The sequence below is a fragment of the Bufo gargarizans genome, chromosome 3, assembly GCF_014858855.1.
Source record: "Bufo gargarizans isolate SCDJY-AF-19 chromosome 3, ASM1485885v1, whole genome shotgun sequence".
Taxonomy (NCBI): Eukaryota; Metazoa; Chordata; class Amphibia; order Anura; family Bufonidae; genus Bufo; species Bufo gargarizans.
Window position 1 is genome coordinate 504,037,833 of NC_058082.1, and position 21,505 is coordinate 504,059,337.

Sequence of the window (21,505 nt, forward strand, 5' to 3'; positions counted from 1 at the left end):
TAGAGAAGCTCTGACAGAGGCCTTTCAGAACCTCCTCTTTGAGTTTCTGTGTTGTGGTATTCAGCTCCTCCTCTCCTTAGCCTCTCTCAGCTGTCATGTGTTGGAATAATTGCTTCCCTTTAAATTCTTCCCCAGAAGGCTTTTCTGGGTGGCTTATATTTCTTCCTGGAGTATGTGTGCATGCCAATCTGGTTCTCCTCTCCTCTACAAAGTTAAGTGTTGAACTGTTATTTTCTGTTTGCTGGATCCCAGGTGACCCTGACTCCCTCCGTGTCTGGTGTAGGGAGCCGGTGGTCGTGTCCCCTCACTATTGTAGGGTGCTCAGGGGTTATATAGTCAAGGTACGTGGATATGCATACCTCCACCATTCGGATCTATGCATAGGCTAAGCAGCCAGGGAAAGTGCCAGGTCTTCTACAGGGGTCTCCCTTTTGTTCCTTAGCTGTTGGATCCAGCGAGTCATTTATGCATGTTGTTTTGCCTTGTTACCTGTACACATTCCGTGACAGTTAACTGCCGCTGATCGCAGCTCCCTGTCATAGAAGTCGGGTGTCGGCTATTTGATTCCGGCACCCACCTCCTGTATTTGTATTATAGGTCAGTTATCTTCATTGGTGGCGCAGTGGCCACAGCCCCTCCCATCCTCTCATCTCTCTTCCTACTGGCGGCGGCTGCAGCACGGGGGGGAGGGATAGACTCCTTCTCCACTGCGCTGCTGAGGGGCAGAGAAATATCAGCTCCTGTGCCCCGCCGCTGTACTCAACTGCAGAGCTGCGGCGGTGGGTCTAGTCGCAAATGGCGACAAGACTAAAAAGTCTTGTCGCTATTTGTAAATTCTAAGTTGCATTGGCGACCATTTTGGTCGCCATCTGGAGCCCTGTAGAGGCATTCTGTTATTCATTCTGTCATAATAGAAGTCTATGGGCTGCAAAACGGATATGTTCCGTTTCTGTTATGTAGGGGAGTGCCAAATTCCGCTGCGGACAGCAGAGACACGAGGCATTAGCATGACTGATAATGCTCTGTGCCTCTCTGTGATCTTTTTACTACAAATTCACAGTGAGATAAAGTTGTCACCGTGATTTTGTAGTAAAAAGATCACAGAGAGGCAAAGAGCATTATCAGTCATGCTAATGCTCCGTGTTTCTGCTGTCCGGAACGGGGCTTGGAACAATTTCACACAGTAGATTAGGCTACTTTCACACTCGCGTTTGGTGCGGATCGTCTTATAAATGCACAGACGGATCCGCACCGATAATGCAAACGCTTGTATCCGTTCATAACAGATCCGTTAGCATTATTCATTAAAAAAAAAAGTCTAAGTCAAAACATCAATGGGGGACGGATACGTTTTCAATTGCACCATATTGTGTCAGTGAAAAACTGTTCCGTCCCCGTTGACTTACATTGTAAGTCAGGACAGATCCGTTTGGCTCCGCATTGTCAGGCGGACACCAAAGCGCTGCAAGCTGCGTTTTAGTGACCGTCTAAAAAACGCAACAGAGATAAAACGCAGCCAAATTGATGCATTTTGAACGTATCCTTATCCATTCAGAATGCATTGTAGCTGAACTGATCCGTTTTGAACCGTTTGTGAGAGCCCTGAAACAGATCTCACAAGCGGACCCAGAAACGCCAGTGTGAAAGTAGCCTTACTCACATGGCATCCGCTCGTGTGAAAGAGCCCTAAAAGTAAAAAATATATAATTTTAATATGCCCTCCAAAAGGTCTTATATGACCTTATGGAGGACACAAAGTGTAAAATAAAAAAATATATGAAAAAAATAGCCCACGCTGCAGCTATCTATCTCTGCACCAGCAAGCATAAACTATATATCCCCTGTATCAAAACGGAAAGGGGATAATAAAAAAAAATATATTTTAGTTGCCAATTAAAAAATGTGGAACACTGACTTTTTTTTCCCTTTTTTTTGTAACATTTTGCTAGGTATATAAAAAAAATACTAAAATAGATATTACATTAAAAAATTGTCTCTGCATGACTACAAAAAAAGCAACATTATTTAAATAACTGAACAGAAAAATAGTTATGGCTTTCAAAGATGCATGTACTGGGAAAACAGAAAATGCGTCTAGAACTGGTTAAATATAACAATAAAATATTACATCATAAGAAATCATTAATTAAGAAGTCCTGATTATGACATAAAAAGATATAATTATGACTTTATAATACACTAATTACAACATATTAAGATAGAATAATGACATAATAAGACATCCGTTTGACACGGTATACAATTTATGACACCAAAAGACTGCTGTGCCGTCATTAGATAATGGAGATGACAGTTGGGCAATAGCAAAATAAAACTGCAATCTGGGCTCTTTATTGGCGCTATACTCATGTAATACTGCAGATTAGAGAGAAGCAAATTGATTCTAATAAATCGATTCATTTAATCGGCAGTGCGTCTTCACCGGTAGGGGCTGTACCAGCAGGTGAATAAAGCGCTTAGATATGATTATGACATCATAAGATATATTTATGATTTAATGAGAAATCATTATGACATCATAAATTAGCATTAACTCATAGGATATTAATGATCACACCATAGGACATCATTATTACATGATAATAGAGTAATGATATTATAACATATGATTGTGACATCATAATGCAGGTTTCCCTCGCTGAACCCGTTCTTCTGAAATTAGCCTAATATTCAATTCAGCACAGTGAATATTAATGAATAATAATCACTGTGTGGGCTCCATGTGGGTTGAGAGGGGTCCACTCCCAGCACATTCAGTCTGTTAGGATTTGAACCCTTGAACGTCTGTATAGAAGGCAGATAATTTATCTCTACTCTATAGACCTGCCATGTTGGAAATATAGGATTTTGTGTGCATAACAGCTAATACATATTTTTTCCATTTTCATCACAGGCATAATATTAAATAGTAGTTTTTAAGTACACAAAATCCTGTTATACATAAGAGTACTTCTATGGAGCAGTGGTAATTTTGCTGTCTGCTATATAGAAGGCCTGGGGTTCAATTCTCAGGACAGGTCAGCGAAATAATTTCTTAAAAGTTAGGGCAGAAAAATGTAACTTTTTTTTTTTTTTTATATGGTCAAAGTTACATTTTTCTGCTAAGTTAATGTTGCTAAAAATAAATAACGAAGCAAAAACTATTACAATAAATGTGGTTTTGTAACATGCTTACTAATAAACATCACAAAACAGTATTTGGTATCCCTGTACTGTAATTATAATAAGGGTACTTTCACACATGCGTTGTTGGTTTCCGGCAGGCAGATCCGGCAATCTGTATGCAAACGGATACCATTTGTAGACGGATCCGGATCTGTCTCACAAATGCATTGCAGTACCGGATCCGTCTCTCCAGTTGTCATCCCGAAAAACGGATCCAGTATTTATCTTTTTCACATTAAAAAAGTTATAGATGTTATGGCTATGAATGTGGGAAGGGCCAAAGGGGGAGAGCCCACATGGTTTGCCTGTATGGGGCCCGGATGACAGCGCTGGTGGCTTGTAAGAGAGCTGCATGGAGTTAAGCAGGCCATACACATGCAATAGCTGTATTCTATGTCAGTGTTTCCCAACCAGTGTGCCTCCAGCTGTTGCAAAACTACAACTCCCAGCATGCCTGGACAGCCTTTGGCTGACAGCTATGTCTCCAGACTCACACATGCACGTTTGGTTTGGCCAAATGTGTATTCAGTGGGTCGAGAGGAGAAAGCTGGTGCCAGACAACTGTAGAGGTAGCTTATCTCCTGGTCAGGGCAGAGTCGGGAGCTCCCCATACACATTAGGTTGTTTGCCAAATCTGCCTTTATTTTCCATACCATGTACAATGGGGGAACCGCACTTTGGACAACCTACTGGCCTTTACAGAGGCTCAGATGCCTAGGTATGAAAAGCACCATTTAGAGGATTCACAGCCTTAAAACAGTCCATATAATAGTAATTGAGAAGTTAAGGCTCTTTCACACGAGCAGATGCCGTGCGTAGAATCCGCTACTACAAAATCACAGTGAGATAAAGTGTTATCGTGATTTTGTAGTAAAAAGGTCATAGAGAGGCACAGACATTATCTATCATGTTAGTGCTCCGTGTCTCTGCTGTCCGGAACGGGGCTTGGCTGTCTTTCATGCAGCGGATTCCAAGCACGGCATCCGCTAGTGGGAAAGAGCCCTTAGAGCAGCGGTGAAAGTTTGGTAAGGGTCCATTCACACGTCCGCAGAATGGGTCCGCATGCGGAACAGGTGCGGACCCATTCATTCTCTATGGGGCAGGAATGGATGCGGACAGCACACAGTGTGCTGTCCGCATCTGCATTTCCGGAACGCTTCCCCGATTTTCTGGTCCGCGGTTCCGGAAAAAAATAGAACATGTCCTATTCTTGTCCGCAATTGTGGACAAGAATAGGCAGTTCTATTGGGGTGCTGGCCGGGTGTATTGCGGATCCGCAATACACTACGGACGTGTGAATGGACCCTAACTTTGTTTCATTTTTTACTTACATTTAACTGCTTTGTTGTTGTGACTTTTTGCAAAACTGATAAGAAGTGCTGCCATATTGGTAGTATTAGCTTATCTGAATGTTCAGGTAAGGGCTCTTTCACACTTGCGTTCTTTTCTTCCAGCATAGAGTTCCGTCGTCGGGGCTCTATGCCGGAAGAATCCTGATCAGGCATATCCCCATGCATTCTGAATGGAGAGAAATCTGTTCAGGATGCATCAGGATGTCTTCAGTTCCGGACCGGAACGTTTTTTGGTCGGAGAAAATACCGCAGCATGCTGCGCTTTTTGCTCCGGCCAAAAATCCTGAACACTTGCCGCAAGGCCGGATCCGGAATGAATGCCCATTGAAAGGCTTTTTCTGAATGGTTACTGCTAAAGTCCTGGCAGCCATGGTAAAGTGTAGTGGGGAGCGGGGGAGCAGTATACTTACCGTCCGTGCGGCTCCCGGGGCGCTTCAGAGTGACGTCAGGGCGCCCCACGCACATGGATGACGTGATCGCATGGACATGTCATCCATGCACATGGGGCGCTCTGACGTCACTCTGGAGCGCCCCGGGAGCCGCACGGACTGTAAGTATACCGCTCCCCCGCTCCTACTATGGCAACCAGGACTTTAATAGCGTCCTGGCTGCCATAGTAACACTGAACGCATTTTGAAGACTGATCCGTCTTCAAATGCTTTCAGTTCACTTGCATTTTTCCGGATCCGGCGTGTAATTCCGGCAAATGGAGTACACAACGGATCCGGACAACGCAAGTGTGAAAGAGGCCTTAAACTGTTTCTTTGTAGCTGATTGGGCATGCTAATAAAATGACAAACAATATAGCTACATTCTGCATGTTCAAGTTTGAAAAAAAGAGGTAAATTATTATGTAAAAGGAGAAACGTAAGGACCGACCTGTAATGTCTGTTATATATGCTCAATCTGACTTTCTGGATGGAATTCTCTGTGGCCAGGTTCTTACAGCAAAATTACCAATGTTACAGAAGCTGACAAACTGGATGGGGATAGGTAGTAGTGACATCTACAGGTGAAACTCCAAAAATTTAAATATCGTGCAAAGTTCATTTATTTCAGTAATCCAACTTAAAAGGTGAAACTAACACATGAGAGACTCATTACATGCAAAGCGAGATATTTCAAGCCTTTATTTGGTATAATTTGGATGATTATGGCTTACAGCTTATGAAACCCCAAAGTCACAATCTCAGGTCCCCTTTGCTCAGGGGGTACGGATTAATTAGCTGACAAGAGTGTGACACTTTGAGCCTAGAATATTGAACCTTTTCACAAAATTCGAATTTTAAGCTGCATTAATGCAATTCCTTTTAATTTGCATTACTGAAATAAATGGACTTTTGCACAATATTCTAATTTTTTGAGTTTCACCTGTAGGTGGCATCACGCACAATGTGCACTGGAAGACACAAGGCATACCTTGCTGTTGTGCTGTCCATGTAGATTTGTCACCAGATTCTGCAGTGTGTCAAACCCCAGTTTAATGTTACAGCGACGCTTCTGCTCAGCTGAGATGTGTGTTATACGTCGGCTCTCCACCTAAGAAACACAGTGTTATGTCAGCCACCATTTTCATGGACAACTGGTTCAATAATGAAAATCTATCTAAATGTTAAAGGCTATGGACACCGTTAGTAGTATTTCTTTTATCACTGCGTTCTCCTTATTTTGAGTAAAAAAAATAAACTTTTTTTTTTCCAATTGGTCTTTAATAAAACTTTTGAAAGTTTTTTCCGATAAAGCCTTCACTTTCAGTGTATCTCTATTACTTCTATCTGAGTGAATCTGTCAGAGATCTGCTCTGATGGCTCAATCTATAACCCTTAACTGTACTTTCCTAACAGCTCATAACAGCTTATTATCACTAGGTTCTTATCAATTTGATAAGAATTTAGCTTAAAGGGATTTTGTCACCTAGATTTTGCATATAGAGCCATTTATAGGGTCCGCCAGATCTCCTATAGCATGGCCGCAATATAACTTTGTCATAGGTATACCGGTAAATGCTTTAGATTATTCAGAAAATCGATGTTTATCAATATGCAAATTATCTCTGAAAAGAGCCCAAGGGGCTGTTCCTAATGTCTCTGGAGCCCAGCCATGCCCATTTGGAAGGATCCCAGCACCGCCCCCCGGATCCCAAAGTCCCCTCCTAGCTCCCCCAAAATCACTCAGAGGACTCAGCGCGAGTGCCTGTACTCCTGATGTAAGCGCCCGCCCGGTCTTCCATCCCTGTACTGGCATTAGCCTCAAAGAACAGACTGCACATGTTGCGCATGCTTAGAATGGGCATGGCTGGGTTCCAGAGAGGTTAGGACAGCCCCTTGGGCTCTTTTCAGAGGTAATTTACATATTGATCAAATCGATTTTCTGAATAAACTAAAGCATTCATATCTATGACAAAGGCAGCTCTCTGACAGATTCACTGAGAAGGGGGAAACACTAGTCTGCCAATGCACTGAAAGTGAAAGCTGCAGAGGAAAAACTGCTGAAAAGTTTTAATAAAGGCCAATAAAAAAATGATGGGGGTCATTTATCATCCAGAAATATGCTTATAATAGGCGTATTTCTGGCACAGATTGCAGCGCAACATTTAGGTGTTCCACAATCTGCGACTTTTCCCCTCTCACGCCAGGTCTAAAAAAGTAGGCATGGTGTGGGTGGGCCGGCAGGCCAGTCTCATTTATCATTTTCTACGCCTGTTTCAGGTGTAGAAAAGGGTCTAAATGTAAGCCAGCAAGGAAGTTGGTTTACATGTAGACTGGCGCTGGATGCGCCAAAGTTATATAGAGGCCTGCGCCTCTTCATAACTTCAGCAGATCCACCGCCAAATATGGGGTTTATTAAGACCAATATCTAAAATGCTGATCTTAATAATTCACCCCCCAATATTTTAGCTCACAATGGGTAGAATGCAGTGATAAAAGGTGTCATTAGCTTTAAAACATATTTAATATACTCACCTTCTTATTGTCTGACCGGTTCCAGTGGCTAATAGTCTGTGCAAATGGTACATTCAGCGAATCTTTACGGTCATCACCTAAAATTTGAAAATGGTAAAATTGGAAACACTTTCACATTCACTTTTTTTTATTGTAGATTTTTAATGTCTGCTGTAAATCTTGTTGGCGCACAACTCCAGGGACACTATTACATTTTTAACCCCTTAGTGACATAAATTTTAGCCTTAAGAACCAATAATATTTCCCCCCTTTGTGTTCTAGCAGTCATAACTTTTTAATTTTTTCTTCTAATTGTTATTTTATTTTACAGGATTAGTTGTAGGTTTTTTTAGGAACTATTTTGGGGGATATATGGTGTATTAAGTAACTTTATTTACTTAATAACATCATTTTAATATGTGGGTCTGTACATTGATTATAATACCACATTTCTATATATTTTTACTATTTTTCCTTTCCTCCTGCAGCCTATCAGCTCTGCAACTGCTCTCTCTCTCTCCTCCTGTGCACTGAAGGGGAGGAGGAGGGGCTGCTTTAACTGCAAGCTTTCAGACAATAGCAGAATAACAACAATATGTTCAGTACAGGGGAAGATATCACTGATAGAAATCAGGATGCTGTGAATGCAGCTGAAAGTGAAAGTAAAAGCAAGTTTTACCGCGATTATTCCCAACCCAATTTCTAACAGTGATTTCTCCTCTGTTGCCTATACTTTAGCTGCTTATACTTTTGGCCTTGTCTTACAGTATTTTTACATAACAGTGAAGACTTGCTCAACACTGACTGTAAACAAAAGACAGAGGAGCGTTGCTAAGGCTCAAAATTGGCCACTTTAGAGCTATTTTTCTAATAGAAATGTACAATTTCAGTAATTAAAATATATTACAAAAATGGTCAGTATCACTGTAAGACAGTTACACTTTAAGGCCTCTCACAAGGGCGAGATTTTCGCACGGGTGCAATGCGTGAGGTAAACGCATTGCACCCGCACTGAATCCGGACCTATGCATTTCGATGGGGCTGTGCAGATGAGTGGTGATTTTCACGCATCACTTGTGCGTTGCGTGAAAATCGCAGCATGCTCTATATTGTGCGTTTTTCACGCAACGTAGGCCCCATAGAAGTGAATAGGGATGCGTGAAACTCGCAAGCAGTCGCAAGCACATGCGGATGCGGTGCGATTTTCACGCATGGTTGCTAGAATGAAAGTCTATTCACTGTATTATTTTCCCTTATAACATGGTTATAACGGAAAATAATAGCATTCTTAATACAGAATGCTTAGTAAATTAGGGATGGAGGGGTTAAAAAATAATAAACTAATTTAACTCACCCCATCCACTTTGTCGCTTAGTGGATCTCCTCTTCTTTCTTCAGGACCTGGGTAAAGGACCTTTGATGACGTCACTGCACTCATCACATGATCCATCACATGGTCCATCACCATGTTATAAGGGAAAATAATAAAATCTACAGAACACCTAACCCAAACCCGAACTTCTATGAAGAAGTCCGGGTTCGTGTCTGGGTACCAAACATGGCGATTTTTCTCATGTGCGTGCAAAACGCATTAAAACGTTTTTCACTCGCGGGGAAAAATCGCGCATTTTCCCGTAACGCACCCGCATCTTTTCCCGCACGTCACCTGCAATGCCCGTGTGAACGCAGCCTAAAGCATTTTGGACTAATGAATTTTAAAGCTTTTTTTTCATTTTCATAGTCTATGTTTTTTGTTTTTATGGGAAATATAGGTCATTCTTTTAGGATCAAAATGGAACGAATATTCTTTTAATTTGTTTGCGTCATATTGTGAAAATCAACACAAAATCAACTTTCCTGGGCTCTTTCCTCTTGAACCCCAATGTTGTTGGTATAACCAATTAATTTACCACATTAAATAATACTCTATCTATCTAGTTGGCTGCAGCAGCCATTCCTTCCCAAAACACAGACCTCCATTAAGGTTTTGAGCCTATTTCCCTTGTCTGGCATCTCTGTGGTATAAGAACATTGCGGTAAAACAGTTTGGTGCAATGGGGACTTAAGTTTATGATGGAAAGGAAAAAGGCAGCAAGTGTATAATGTCAGGTTTGTGTGGGTTTGTGAAGAATTCAGCATAATTTGGGCACTTTGTCACATGGGACAGTGGGCATCCAGTTTAACCAGAATGTATGCCTGCACTGGAAGTTGATGGTCTTTGGTGATTTTTGCTGTCATTTTGGTAATTTTTGCTGGTTTTTATGATTTCTCTTTATATATGGAGGAGAAAAGTGTTACCTATAATTGTGGGAACCTGGCATACAGTGCCATTTTTGCCATTCTAGTCACAAACGCAGAATTATTTTAATTCTTTGTGATATTAGTAAGGTCAGCTTATCACTAAGGCAGCCTTGTCCAGAAAATTGCAGTGTTCTATTTAAAGTAATCAGCCATCAAACTGCCAAATTAAAGGGATAGTCCAGTACAAAAAAAGTCTTCCCATGGCCATAAATTGTATAAAAAATATTTAAACCAGCTTTTACCCACCTTGCTGATCCCCTGCCACTGCTGTTATGCCCAGGTCCCCACTGTGCTCCACTTCCTGCTCATGTCTCAACATGGCACGAAACAACTGTGAAAGCTGATCAGCCAATCAGAGGCTGAGGCAGATCACTGCTGCATTCACAGCCATTTCCTGCCGTGTCGAGACATGAGCAGGACGTGGAGCACATGGGCACTGCTGCGACAGCAGCTAGAGGGCAACCGGAAGGTGAGTTTATTTATTTGATCATATTATGCCCATGGGATGAATTAGTTTTTTGTACCAGAACAACTCTCTAAACATATATATATATATATATATATATATATATACGTATTTCTATGCAGGGGACTTGGAGCTCTGTATCAGAAAAAAAATTAACTCCGACCACCATCAAGATATATTAAGAAATGTATCTGTACATAATTTTGGACCTAAGGGTACTTTCACACTAGCAGCAGGATGGATCCGACAGGCTGTTCACCCTGTCTGATTTGTCCTGCCGCTATTTCGCCTTGCCGCCCGACTGCCGCTCCGTCCCCATTGACTATAATGGGGACGTGGGCGGAGCTCGGCGCAGCACGGCGAAAGGCCGCCGGACTAAAAGTACTGCATGTCCGACTTTTTAGTCCGGCGGCCTCTCTCCGCGCACTGCCGCGATGTGCCGGTGACTGGGTTTAAAATTCAGGCGGAGCTTAAAACAGCCAATCAAATATTACCTAGTGCTATTCAATGGGAATATTTAAATTACTGCCATTCTTACACTGTTATTGGCAGGGTCTTCAAACTTGGTACATTCAGTTACTGGGTGACGGGAATTCAAATTTAAAAAGTGGGCGTAGCCACAAACAACCAATCAGATTTTCCCTTTTGACTTCAATTAGAAAATGTAAAAAGCTGTTATTCTTACAGTATGAAAGCCAGAGTCCCCAAACTGGCACAGTGGGTCACTGGGTGAGTGTGGAAAAGTGGGTGGAGCCTTTAACAGCCAATCACATTTCAGCCATTCGTTTTATATGGGAAAATTTAAATTACTGACGCTCTTTGACTGTTAATGGCAGGGTCCTCAAATTTGGCACAGTCATTGGGTGACATGGGTTGAAATTTTTTAAAGTGGGTGGAGCCACAAACAGCCAATCAGATTTCAAGCCAACATCCTGTGGTTTCTTCAGAAACAACACCATCTAGTTATAATATACAATTGCGAGAAAGAATGTAAATATTCTGGTCACGTATCATGACAATGTACTCACCACAGGTGGCTGCTGGTGACAGTTTTTCAGCTTTGGGTAGTAGGGGAGGACACGTCAGGTTTGTGGCTCCAGAAACTGTTTTGTTGCTCGAGGAATACAACACAGGACTAAGGAATTTTGTTGTAGGGGAAGCAAAACTAAGGGCTCCTCTGGTGGAAGATGAAGGAACAGGTGGAACAACGAGCACTGCAACGCCAGGAAAAGTCATTTCATCTGACCCAACACCTGTCTGGGTTGGAATGCAAAGATAGTAAGCCTTTCATCACTCCTTTATGATCAGAGTATTTTTTGGAAGTACGGTAAATAACCCAGATCCTTCTGTCTTGTATTAACTAATTTAAAGGGGTAAGACCAGTGGGGGTCTGATCACTGGAACCAACCCCCATCAATCACAAGAAAGTGGGAACCGTGGCGCCCATCTGAATGGAGTACTGGTTGAGCACCACCAGTCCATTCAAAGTCTATGGTGTTCATGGACTGAATAGCCAAACAGTTCTTTCTTCAAGTTGGAGTCTAGTGTGCAACACTTTTATGAAGTTACTTTGTGTTTTCTTCTATTTATATCTAACACCAAATTCTGAATTTTGATCACATAATATTGCCTAAAAACTGCTTTGTGGCAGCTCCATAGTTTGATGTCAGTTGTGCGGTTATAGGTCTGACAGTGAAGTGGAGCTCTGTTTCCAAGGACAATCAGCAGAATTGTGAAACTGCCCATATACACAAATGGAGAAAATAAGAAAAAATAAATAAAACTGGCACTAAAACAGGAAAGAAAAGTATTTGTCCAGTGATTCTACTTTTTAAGTAGATCTAAATGGTGAAACTTTGTTAAAATCAGTATTAAGCTTCAACAAGGTGACTAACCAATTCAGCTTCAACAAGGTGACTTACCAAAATTTGTATGGTTACTAACTTTTCACACAACTTTGCATAATTCAATAGTACGAGCGACCACAAGAAACTCTCTCTTATCAGTGAGAAATGTCTCGCTCTCATGTTATCAGCTGTTTACCTCTCTCCCTCCTTCTAGTTGCTTTTCACTTTGACAAAAGGAGGATCATATTACATATGTCAATGCAAGTCTATGGAGAGGGGATAGGGCAGGAATGAGCAGGAGCACACACAGACAAGCAGACTATGTAATATCCGCCACAATCCTGTGGCTGCTTCTGAGTGAGTAAGAGAAGGTTAGAAGGCAGATTCTCCTCTACTTTCTGTGTGCAGTAGATGGCAGCTAGTCTTCTCCCACCATCTTTGGGAGAACTGCAAACCAGATACTAACTATGCACTGGGGAAAACTGCTAAAAATGCCAAGTGATATAATGACCAAAGTTAGTGTTATTCCTCATGTATACAAAATGTACTAGTGATTAATGCAAAGCTTATTGAAAGGTTAGTGACGCTATAACTACCTATTACTTACCGTTGTATTGAGTCCACTGGGTCCACAAGATGGCATATTTGAAGAAGAGTCTGGGTTAGGTGCTGAAAAAAATAATTTGAGAAAACAGGAACTGTAAAGATTCATTTTTTTCCCAGACAAGCACAATATTTTGTGACATATTTTACAATGTGTGTGGTACGTAATAAAATACATACATTTTATTGATTTAAAGGAAGAAAAAATTGAAAATTTGAGGTGACTATATTATACATTTACTTAAATTCAATATAAATCAAATTATGGATAGACTGGTTGACTATACTGATATGTCACATACTGTCTACGGCTACTTTCACACAAGCATTTTTGCTGGATAAGGCAGGGTTCAGCAAAAACGCTTCCGTTAGTGATAACACAACCATCTGCATTCATTATGAACGGATCCGGTTGTATTATCTTTAAGGCTGGGTTCACACCTGAGCGTTTTACAGCGCGTATCTATGCGCAGTAAAACGCTCAACAAGGAGAAGCCAATGCTTCCCTATCGGCATGGTTCTCACCTGGGCGTTTTACAGCGCGTACGATCGCGCTGTAAAATGCCCGACGCCCCAAGAAGTACATGAGTTCCTTTGGGGCGTCTTGTCGCGCGTTCCCGTACATAGACTTTCGAGAACGCGCGACAATGGGCGTTCGCTTGTCTCTGTATGCGCGATTGAAAACGCCGGTACAATCGTGCATACAGAGCGCTCCATCGCGAACGCTCAGGTGTGAACCCAGCGTAAGATAACCAAGATGGATCAGTCATGAACTCCATTGAAAGTCAATGGTGGACGGAACGGTTTTCTATTGTGTCAGATTGTTTCTGAGAAAACGGAACTGTCCCCATTGACTTGCATTGAGGGTCACGACGGATCTGTTTTGCTCTGCATCCCAGGACGGAAACCAAATCGCAGCATTTTGGAGCATTCCGTTCTGTTACGTTTTGTCCCTATTGACAATGAATGGGGACAAAACTGAAGCGTTTTTTTTTTCCCGTATTGAGACCCTATGACTGATCTCAATACCGGAAAATATTAACACTACTGTGAAAGTAGCCTAAACCTCCTTAACTTCCAAAATTTGGAATTTGATTGCTGTGGGTAACACAGCTGAAATTATTATTTTTATACATGATCCTTTATGTAGTTACAATACAAATACAATCTTCTGAATGATCTGTATTTCCTTACCTGAAATCTGTTGCTGACTGACATTGGAGAGAGATCTTACTGTCGTCTCGGCAGAAAATCTTCTGGGTTTGTTAGGTGTAACACGAACATTAGTTTTGGGCATAGGAAAGACATGGGGAGCTTCAATATGAGGTGAAGGTTCTGTATAGAGAGGGTAGACATCTGCATGGATAGAGGGAAAGGGAGTATGATTTAAGTTGGTGGCATCAGTGGCCACAGAGTTATATGGAGGTTTGGGACAGGATACTGGTGGGAATAAAAGGTTTTGATCCTGTAGTGGTAGATTTGGAGAAATGCAGTGGATGGGTAAAACTGGGGCTGAAGGGAAGGATTCAGTGGTGTATCTGTCACGAGATTCTGGGTAGTGGCACAGTGGTTTGGTTTCGTTGTTTGAAGGTGTACATGGCACTGCAGCAGCACCATATCCAGAGGAGAGTACAGGGGTTGAAAAACAGGAATCTGACCGGGAGATATAAGAGCTGTGGGTCTGATAAAATAAAGGAGTTAATTATACATTGTCAACATATACGGTATATATAGGTAATAGTTGTATATATTCACTTAAAAACCTGTTAAATTAGGAAAGAGAAGTGAGTAGGAGGAAGGACAAATATTACAATTAGAGTAAGAGGAACTGCAAAGGTTAATAGTAATAATATATAAACCAGCTGAACCAGACAAAACAAAAGTAAAAAATAAAAATAAAAAATGAAGAAAAGTGCTCACATATAGTTAAAATGCATATATCTGCCAACCTGTGGGACTCTTGGGCAAGCAATGGTAGAATTTGAATGGCTGTTGGTTCCATCATTATATGTTAGGTAGCCATGGTTTTCTTGGTAACTAAGAGGAGGTTGTTGAGAAGGAAAAGACCGGGGACCACCAAAGAAGTCTTGGAAGAAAAATACAAAAAAAGAGCTTATTACTAAATCATGAACTTCAAGCAAAAAAAAATTAAATTTGAATGAGTACATTTTATTACAAATCCTAAGGCACGTAATATGGTGGGAGTCTGGAAATCTGATAAAAGGTTTAGGGCTCATGCACACAACCGTTGTGTGTGTCTGTTGTTCCGTTTTCCGTGGTTTTCTGCGGACCCATTGACTTTCAATGGGTCAGTTGAAAACTCGGAAAATGCACCGTTTGTCATCCGCTTCCGTGATCCGTGTTTCCTGTCTGTCCAAAAAATATGACCTGTCCTATTTTTTTTACGGACAACGGTTCACAGACCCATTCAAGTCAATGGGTCCGTGAAAAAACACGGAGGCACACAAAATTGCCATCCGCGTCCGTGATACGTGTCCGTAGACTACTTTAGCACAGACTGATCTGCAGATCCGTCTGCATACAGCTTTTCCAGAGCTGAGTTTTCACATCATGAAAACTCAGATCCGACAGTATATTCTAACACAGAAGCGTTCCCATAGTGATGGGGACGCTTCAAGTTAGAATATACTAAGAACTGTGTACATGACTGCCACCTGCTGCCTGGCAGCATCTGATCTCTTACAGGGGGCTGTGATCCGCACAATAAACCCCTGAGGGGTTAATTGTGCGTATCATAGCCCCCTGTAAGAGATCAGGTGCTGCCAGGCAGCAGGGGGCAGACCCCGCTCCCTCCCTAGTTTTAAATTCATTGGTGGCCAGTGCGGCCCCCTCCCTCCCTCCCTCCCTCCCCTGTATTAAATTCATTGGTGGCCAGTGCGGCCCCCCTCCCTCCCTCCCCTGTATTAAATTCATTGGTGGCCAGTGTGGCCCCCGCTCCCTCCCCTGTATTAAATTCATTGGTGGCCAGAGTGGCCCCCCCTCCCTCCCTCCCCTGTATTAAATTCATTGGTGGCCAATGCGGCCTCCCCTTCCCCCCTCCCTAATTAAAATCCCCCCCCCCTCATTATTGGTGGCAGCGGAGAGTTCCGATCAGAGTCCCAGTTTAATCGCTGGGGCTCCGATCGGTAACCATGGCAACCAGGATGCTACTGCAGTTCTGGCTGCCATGGTTACTTAGCAATTTTAGAAGCATTATACTTACCTGCGCTGTCTGTGACCAGCTGGGCGCTCCTCCTACTGGTAAGTGACAGGTCTGTGCTATAAGCAATGCGCCGCACAGACCTTTCACTTACCAGTAGGAGGAGCGCCCGGCCGGTCACAGACAGCACAGGTAAGTATAATGCTTCTAAAATTGCTAAGTAACCAAGGCAGCCAGGACTGCAGTAGCGCCCTGGTTGCCATGGTTACCGATCGGAGCCCCAGTGATTAAACTGGGACTCCGATCGGAACTCTCCGCTGCCACCAATGATGGAAGGGGGGGATTTTAATTGGGAGGGGGGGGAGAGGGGAGGACGCACTGGCCACCAATGAATTTAATACAGGGGGGTCGGGGGGGGGGGGCCGCACTGGCCACCAATGAATTTAATACAGGGGAGGCCAGGGGGGCCGCACTGGCCACCAATGCATTTAATATAGGGGAGGGGGGGCCGCACTGGCCACCAATGAATTTAATACATGAATTTATGCGACTTTTTAAAGACGTGCAACTTTTGTAAAGCTGCTTACTGAAGGATAAACTGCTACCGTCAAACCTCATTTATCACAGTATTAAAGGACCTTTAATAAATCTGACTTAGCCAAAACTGACTTTGGACATATGTAAAAGTGGATTAAGATGTAAGTGTAATGATAAATCTGGTCCATAGTGTTATCATATACAGTAATAGCACCATTTTGAGTAGTATGGTAAGAAGCAACAATCGCAGTAAAGGAAATCTCACAATGGCACATACACTGAACAAAAATATAAATGCAACACTTTAGGTTTTGTTCCCATTTTGCATGAGCTGAACTCAAAGATCTGAAACATTTTCTACATACACAAAAGACTCATTACTCTCAAATATTGTTCACAAATCTGTCTAAATCTGTCTAAGTTAGCACTTCTCCTTTGCCGAGATAATCCATCCCACCTCACAGGTGTGGCATATCAAGATGCTGATTAGACAGCATGAATATTGCACGGGTGTGCCTTAGACTGCCCACAATAAAATGCCATTCTGAAATGTGCAATTTGATCACACAGCACAATGCCACAGATGTCGCAACATTTGAGGGAGCGTGCAATTGGCATGCTGACTGCAGGAATGTCTACCAGAGCTGTTGCCTGTGCAGTGAATGTTAATTTCTCTACTATAAGCTGTCTCCAAAGGCTTTTCAGAGAATTTGGCAGTATATCCAACCGGCCTGACAACCGCAGACCACGTGTAACCACACCAGCCCAGGACCTCCACATCCAGCATGTTTACCTCCATGATCGTCTGAGACCAGCTACCCGGACAGCTGAAGCAACAATCGGTTTGCATAACCAAATAATTTTTGCACTAACTGTAAGAAACCGTCTCAGGGAAGCTCATCTACATGCTCATCGTCCTCATCGGGGTCTGGACCTGACTGCAGTTCGTCGTCGTAACCGACTTGAGTGGGCAAATGCTCACATTCAATGGCGTCTGGCACGTTGGAGAGGCGTTCTGTTCACGGATGAGTCCCGGTTTTCACTGTTCAGAGCAGATGGCAGACAGTGTGTGTGGCGTCGTGTGGGTGAGCGGTTTGATGACGTCAACGTTGTGAATCGAGTGGCCCATGGTGGCAGTGTGGTTATCGTATGGGCAGGCGTATGTTATGGACAACGAACACAGGTGCATTTTATTGATGGCATTTTGAATACACAGAGATACAGTGACGAGATCCTGAGGCCCATTGTTTGCCATTCATCCACGACCATCACCTCATGTTGCAGCATGATAATGCACTGCCCCATATTGCAAGGATCTGTACACAATTCCTGGAAGCTGAAAACATCCCAGTTCTTGCATGGCCAGCATACTCACATGTCACCCATTGAGCATGTTTGGAATGCTCTGGATCAATGTATACGACGGCGTGTTCCAGTTCCTGCCAATATTCTGCCACTTCACACAGCTATTAAAGAGGAGTGGACCAACATTCCACAGGCCACAGTCAACAACCTGATCAACTCTATGCGACAGAGATGTGAGGCAAATGGTGGCGACACCAGATACTGACTGGTTTTCAGACAGTTTTTCTTCCCTCCCCCCCCTAGTAAGGCAAAACAGTGCACATTTCAGAGTGGGATTTTATTGTGGGCAGTCTAAGGCACACCTGTGCAATATTCATGCTGTCTAATCAGCACCTTGATATGCCACACCTGTGAGGTGGGATGGATTATCTCGTCAAAGAAGTGCTCACTAACACAGATTTAGACAGATTTGTGAACAAAATTTGAGAATAATGGGTCTATTGTGTATGTAGAAAATGTTTTAGATCTTTGAGTTCAGTTCATGTAAAATGGGAGCAAAACCAAAAGTGTTGAGTTTATGTTTTTGTTCAGTGTATATTACCTCCAACAAGTTCTATTCCATCTGTGAAATAGCGAGGGGTTGTGTCTGGCAAGGCAGAAATTTTCCTCCCAGCATGTGAGGTCAAATACTGGACCGGAGTTTAAGTGCCGATCCAGGTTTTAGCAGCACCTGGCTGTCCTTAAATAGGCAGCTGGGCTCACCAGAGGGGTATTTGTTTTTTGGGATCTGAGGCTTTGTCCCGTGCTGGAGGGCTGAGAGCCGCACGCTGGGGAAACAGGCCCCCTAAAGCCTGCTGTGGACTACTGGAGACAGAACTGCCAGCAAGGTGACTTGTGTTATATGAACTTTCCTTTGCGTGTGAATTAACACCAAGACTGCAAAGTTGCGTGCTGTTTTGCGCAATTGCCTCAAGTGTGAATAAACACTGACATTTTGAGTTAAGAACTTGTATTTTGCGCCTGCTTACCCCATCTACCAAAGTGAAACCCCACACAGCATACTAACAAGGGTATACACACCATAGAGGCAAACCATGCAGTTGCTTTGGGGACCTTGGAGTGAGGGAACCCAGCCAAGGTTGGTTGCATCCCTCACGTTAATAAGTAGTGAGAACCTGTGCAAGTATCCTCACTTCACAGGTCTTAAAAGGTTACAAAACATGGTAGTGGTGAATTAAAGGGGTGTTCCAGTGAAAGAAAAAAAAAGGATTATGATAGGCTGCAAATGCAGTATTCACCATTATTTCCTGTCGTGTCAGGACAGAAGCAGGAAGTAATGTGCAGCAGGAACCTGGGAACCACAGGAATGGCAGTGGCAGGGGATCGATGAGGTGAGTATAAGCTTTGATATTTTTTACAGGATTTGCAGCACATCGCAAACATTGTTTTTCTTCTGGAATATTCCTTTAATACAAGGATCACAGAACGGAAATGGGGCAAGCAAGCACAAGGCCCTATACCGGTAGTTACGTAGTTGTTAAGGTTGGAAAAAGACAAAAGTCCAAGTCCAACCTGTAATCCTGCTATATTTATCCACGAAACAAATCCCTAGATCAATGTCCATCTTCCTTTTAAAAAGCGGTTGGGTCAAAGGAAATGGGGGTGTGGTACATGATTTCTATACATTGTCGTAAGACTCAATGTTGTTTTGAAATAAAAAGTCATCTAAACTTTTTTGCAGCCATCTCCTGTATTTGCTGTGACCAGCTCTTGTGGCAGGCTATTGCAGAGATTCACAGCCCTTACTGTAAAGAATGCTTGTCTCCTCTTATGACTGAATCTTTTTTTCTCCAAGCAGAGGGAGTGTCCCCTTGTTTTTTGAGGGGGTTTAACATAGAATAGCTTCCCTCGATATTTTTTGTATGGTCCATTTATATATTTGTACAGATTAATCATGTCCTACCTTAGATGTCTTTTTTCAAGGCTAAACAAATTCAGTTCTTTTAGTCTTTTCTCATAGCTAAGATCTTCATGGCTCTTTATGAGTTCAGTTGCTCTCCTTTGCACTTTTTCTAACACCAGGGTATCCTTTTTATGGACTGGTGCCCAGAACTGAACTACGTATTCCAGGTGAGGCCATACCAATAGTTAGGAACCAGAAAGGTGGCCCTTTGAATCTTTGCCATGGGGCACTCTGACCTCTATGTACTCCACTGCTACTATGCCCTAGTTCAGGGATAGCCAACCTGTGGCTCTCCAGCTGTTGCAAAACTACAACTCCCAGCATGCCCAGTCTGCCTACAGCTATTAGCCTACAGCAGGGAATGGTGGGAGTTGTAGTTTTACAATAGCTGGAGAGCCGCAGGTTTGCCCTAGTTGATCCATGACACAAGCTACTACTCATGAAGGATCACTGTTCTAGATTTGATCTCCTTAAAAATAAAAACATTAACTAAATTCTAGACTACTTGCCAGTGAAAAGAGTCACAGGAATCAATATACAACGCGTTATCAATTACTGAGCATAATTTCTCTAGCACGTGTAGAGGGATGCAGTCTAGACCCCTTGCATATTTAGCCATAATTCAATCCTTTCACATGAATGAAGTCCTCAATATAAGATAATTAATTACCTACATAAGACAACAAGGTATTAGCGCAGACCCAGAGTATGCACTGTTCTAATGAATGGAGATGGAGCGGCTACAGTTCACTTTTATTTCACAGGACGTTCTTTTTTCGGATTGTTGGTAAATAGTGTCTGATGTAACATTTGTAAGTCTTGTGAAAGAGGAAACTTCCTGCTCGTTGTGCCAGTGTTTACGGTCTAAGCGTGGGGAAGGAAGGCTCAAGGCACAGAGGAAGCTGACCGTATCACATGCAAGAGGGCATCTGTCAATGTCAAACTGAGTTAAAGGGCCACTCAGATTGTCTAGACATCATGTGATTTGACAGGAATAGTAAAACCTTCTGTAGGATGTAATATACTTTTACATTCATGTTACAAGGTAACTGCACAGCAATCGCCCAATAGCGAATGAGACAAATTTACTACGATGATGTGATATCAAGAGAAGGTGAATGGCATGGCAATTAAAAGGAAGCTCCTCCCTTAAGCCCCCTCAAAAATTTGAAAATAAAATCAAATTTTTATCATCATGTTAAAGTGATTTTCAGGGAGTAGAAAATATCTGATCCGCCACAGATCGTCTGAAGAGGCAGTGGCACCCTGGTTTACTTTGTGACTTCCTCACAGTATACAAAGTGCAATGCAATAAATTCTATTTTTTTTCATTCTATTTTACTTTTTTGCAGCCCAGGCCTATTCACTTGAATAGGACTGAGCTACACATAGACCATGTGACCGATGAACATGATATAATTGGCATAAGAGTCCATAGCACTCATCGGGGCGCCATGGCCTCAACAGCTGACTGGACCTCCAACAATCTGATGACCTATCCTGAAGATAGGTCCAAAAATCCTATTAAAGGTGTTGTCCACTTTGGACAAATCTCTTTTTGTAATATCAGTCCTGTAAAAACAAACTTACAAAACACCAGGTGTCCCGCTGCATTAGGATGTTATCGCCATGGGTACATAGAAGCAAGTAGTGCAATCACAGTGCAAACTAAGCAATACATAGTACCCACTGATATCAGGGAGCTGCCCATGTCATAAATTATACCTATTGGGTCCTCCAGAGAAAGAGACAAACTTTTATCAAATTTGTACAGTAAGATCACCACACTGCTGCTCAAAAGAGTGTAAGAAATGTAAAGGGTTAGCAGCCACAATGCCTCCTC

The 21,505-nt window shown here is 42.5% G+C and overlaps 1 protein-coding gene across 1 annotated transcript in view; it reads right to left on the reverse strand.

Annotated features, from left to right (window-relative positions):
• The window catches only part of MLXIPL (MLX interacting protein like), a 130,524-nt gene that overhangs the window by 13,525 nt on the left and 95,494 nt on the right, over window positions 1–21,505 (reverse strand). Inside the window, exons 8-13 of the mRNA XM_044287059.1 lie at window positions 14,647–14,783; window positions 13,892–14,378; window positions 12,702–12,763; window positions 11,276–11,504; window positions 7,502–7,578; window positions 5,958–6,077 (exon numbers count right to left, since the gene is read on the reverse strand). Of these exons, the coding sequence (XP_044142994.1) occupies window positions 5,958–6,077; window positions 7,502–7,578; window positions 11,276–11,504; window positions 12,702–12,763; window positions 13,892–14,378; window positions 14,647–14,783 (1,112 nt within the window). The remainder of the gene's footprint in view (window positions 1–5,957; window positions 6,078–7,501; window positions 7,579–11,275; window positions 11,505–12,701; window positions 12,764–13,891; window positions 14,379–14,646; window positions 14,784–21,505) is intronic.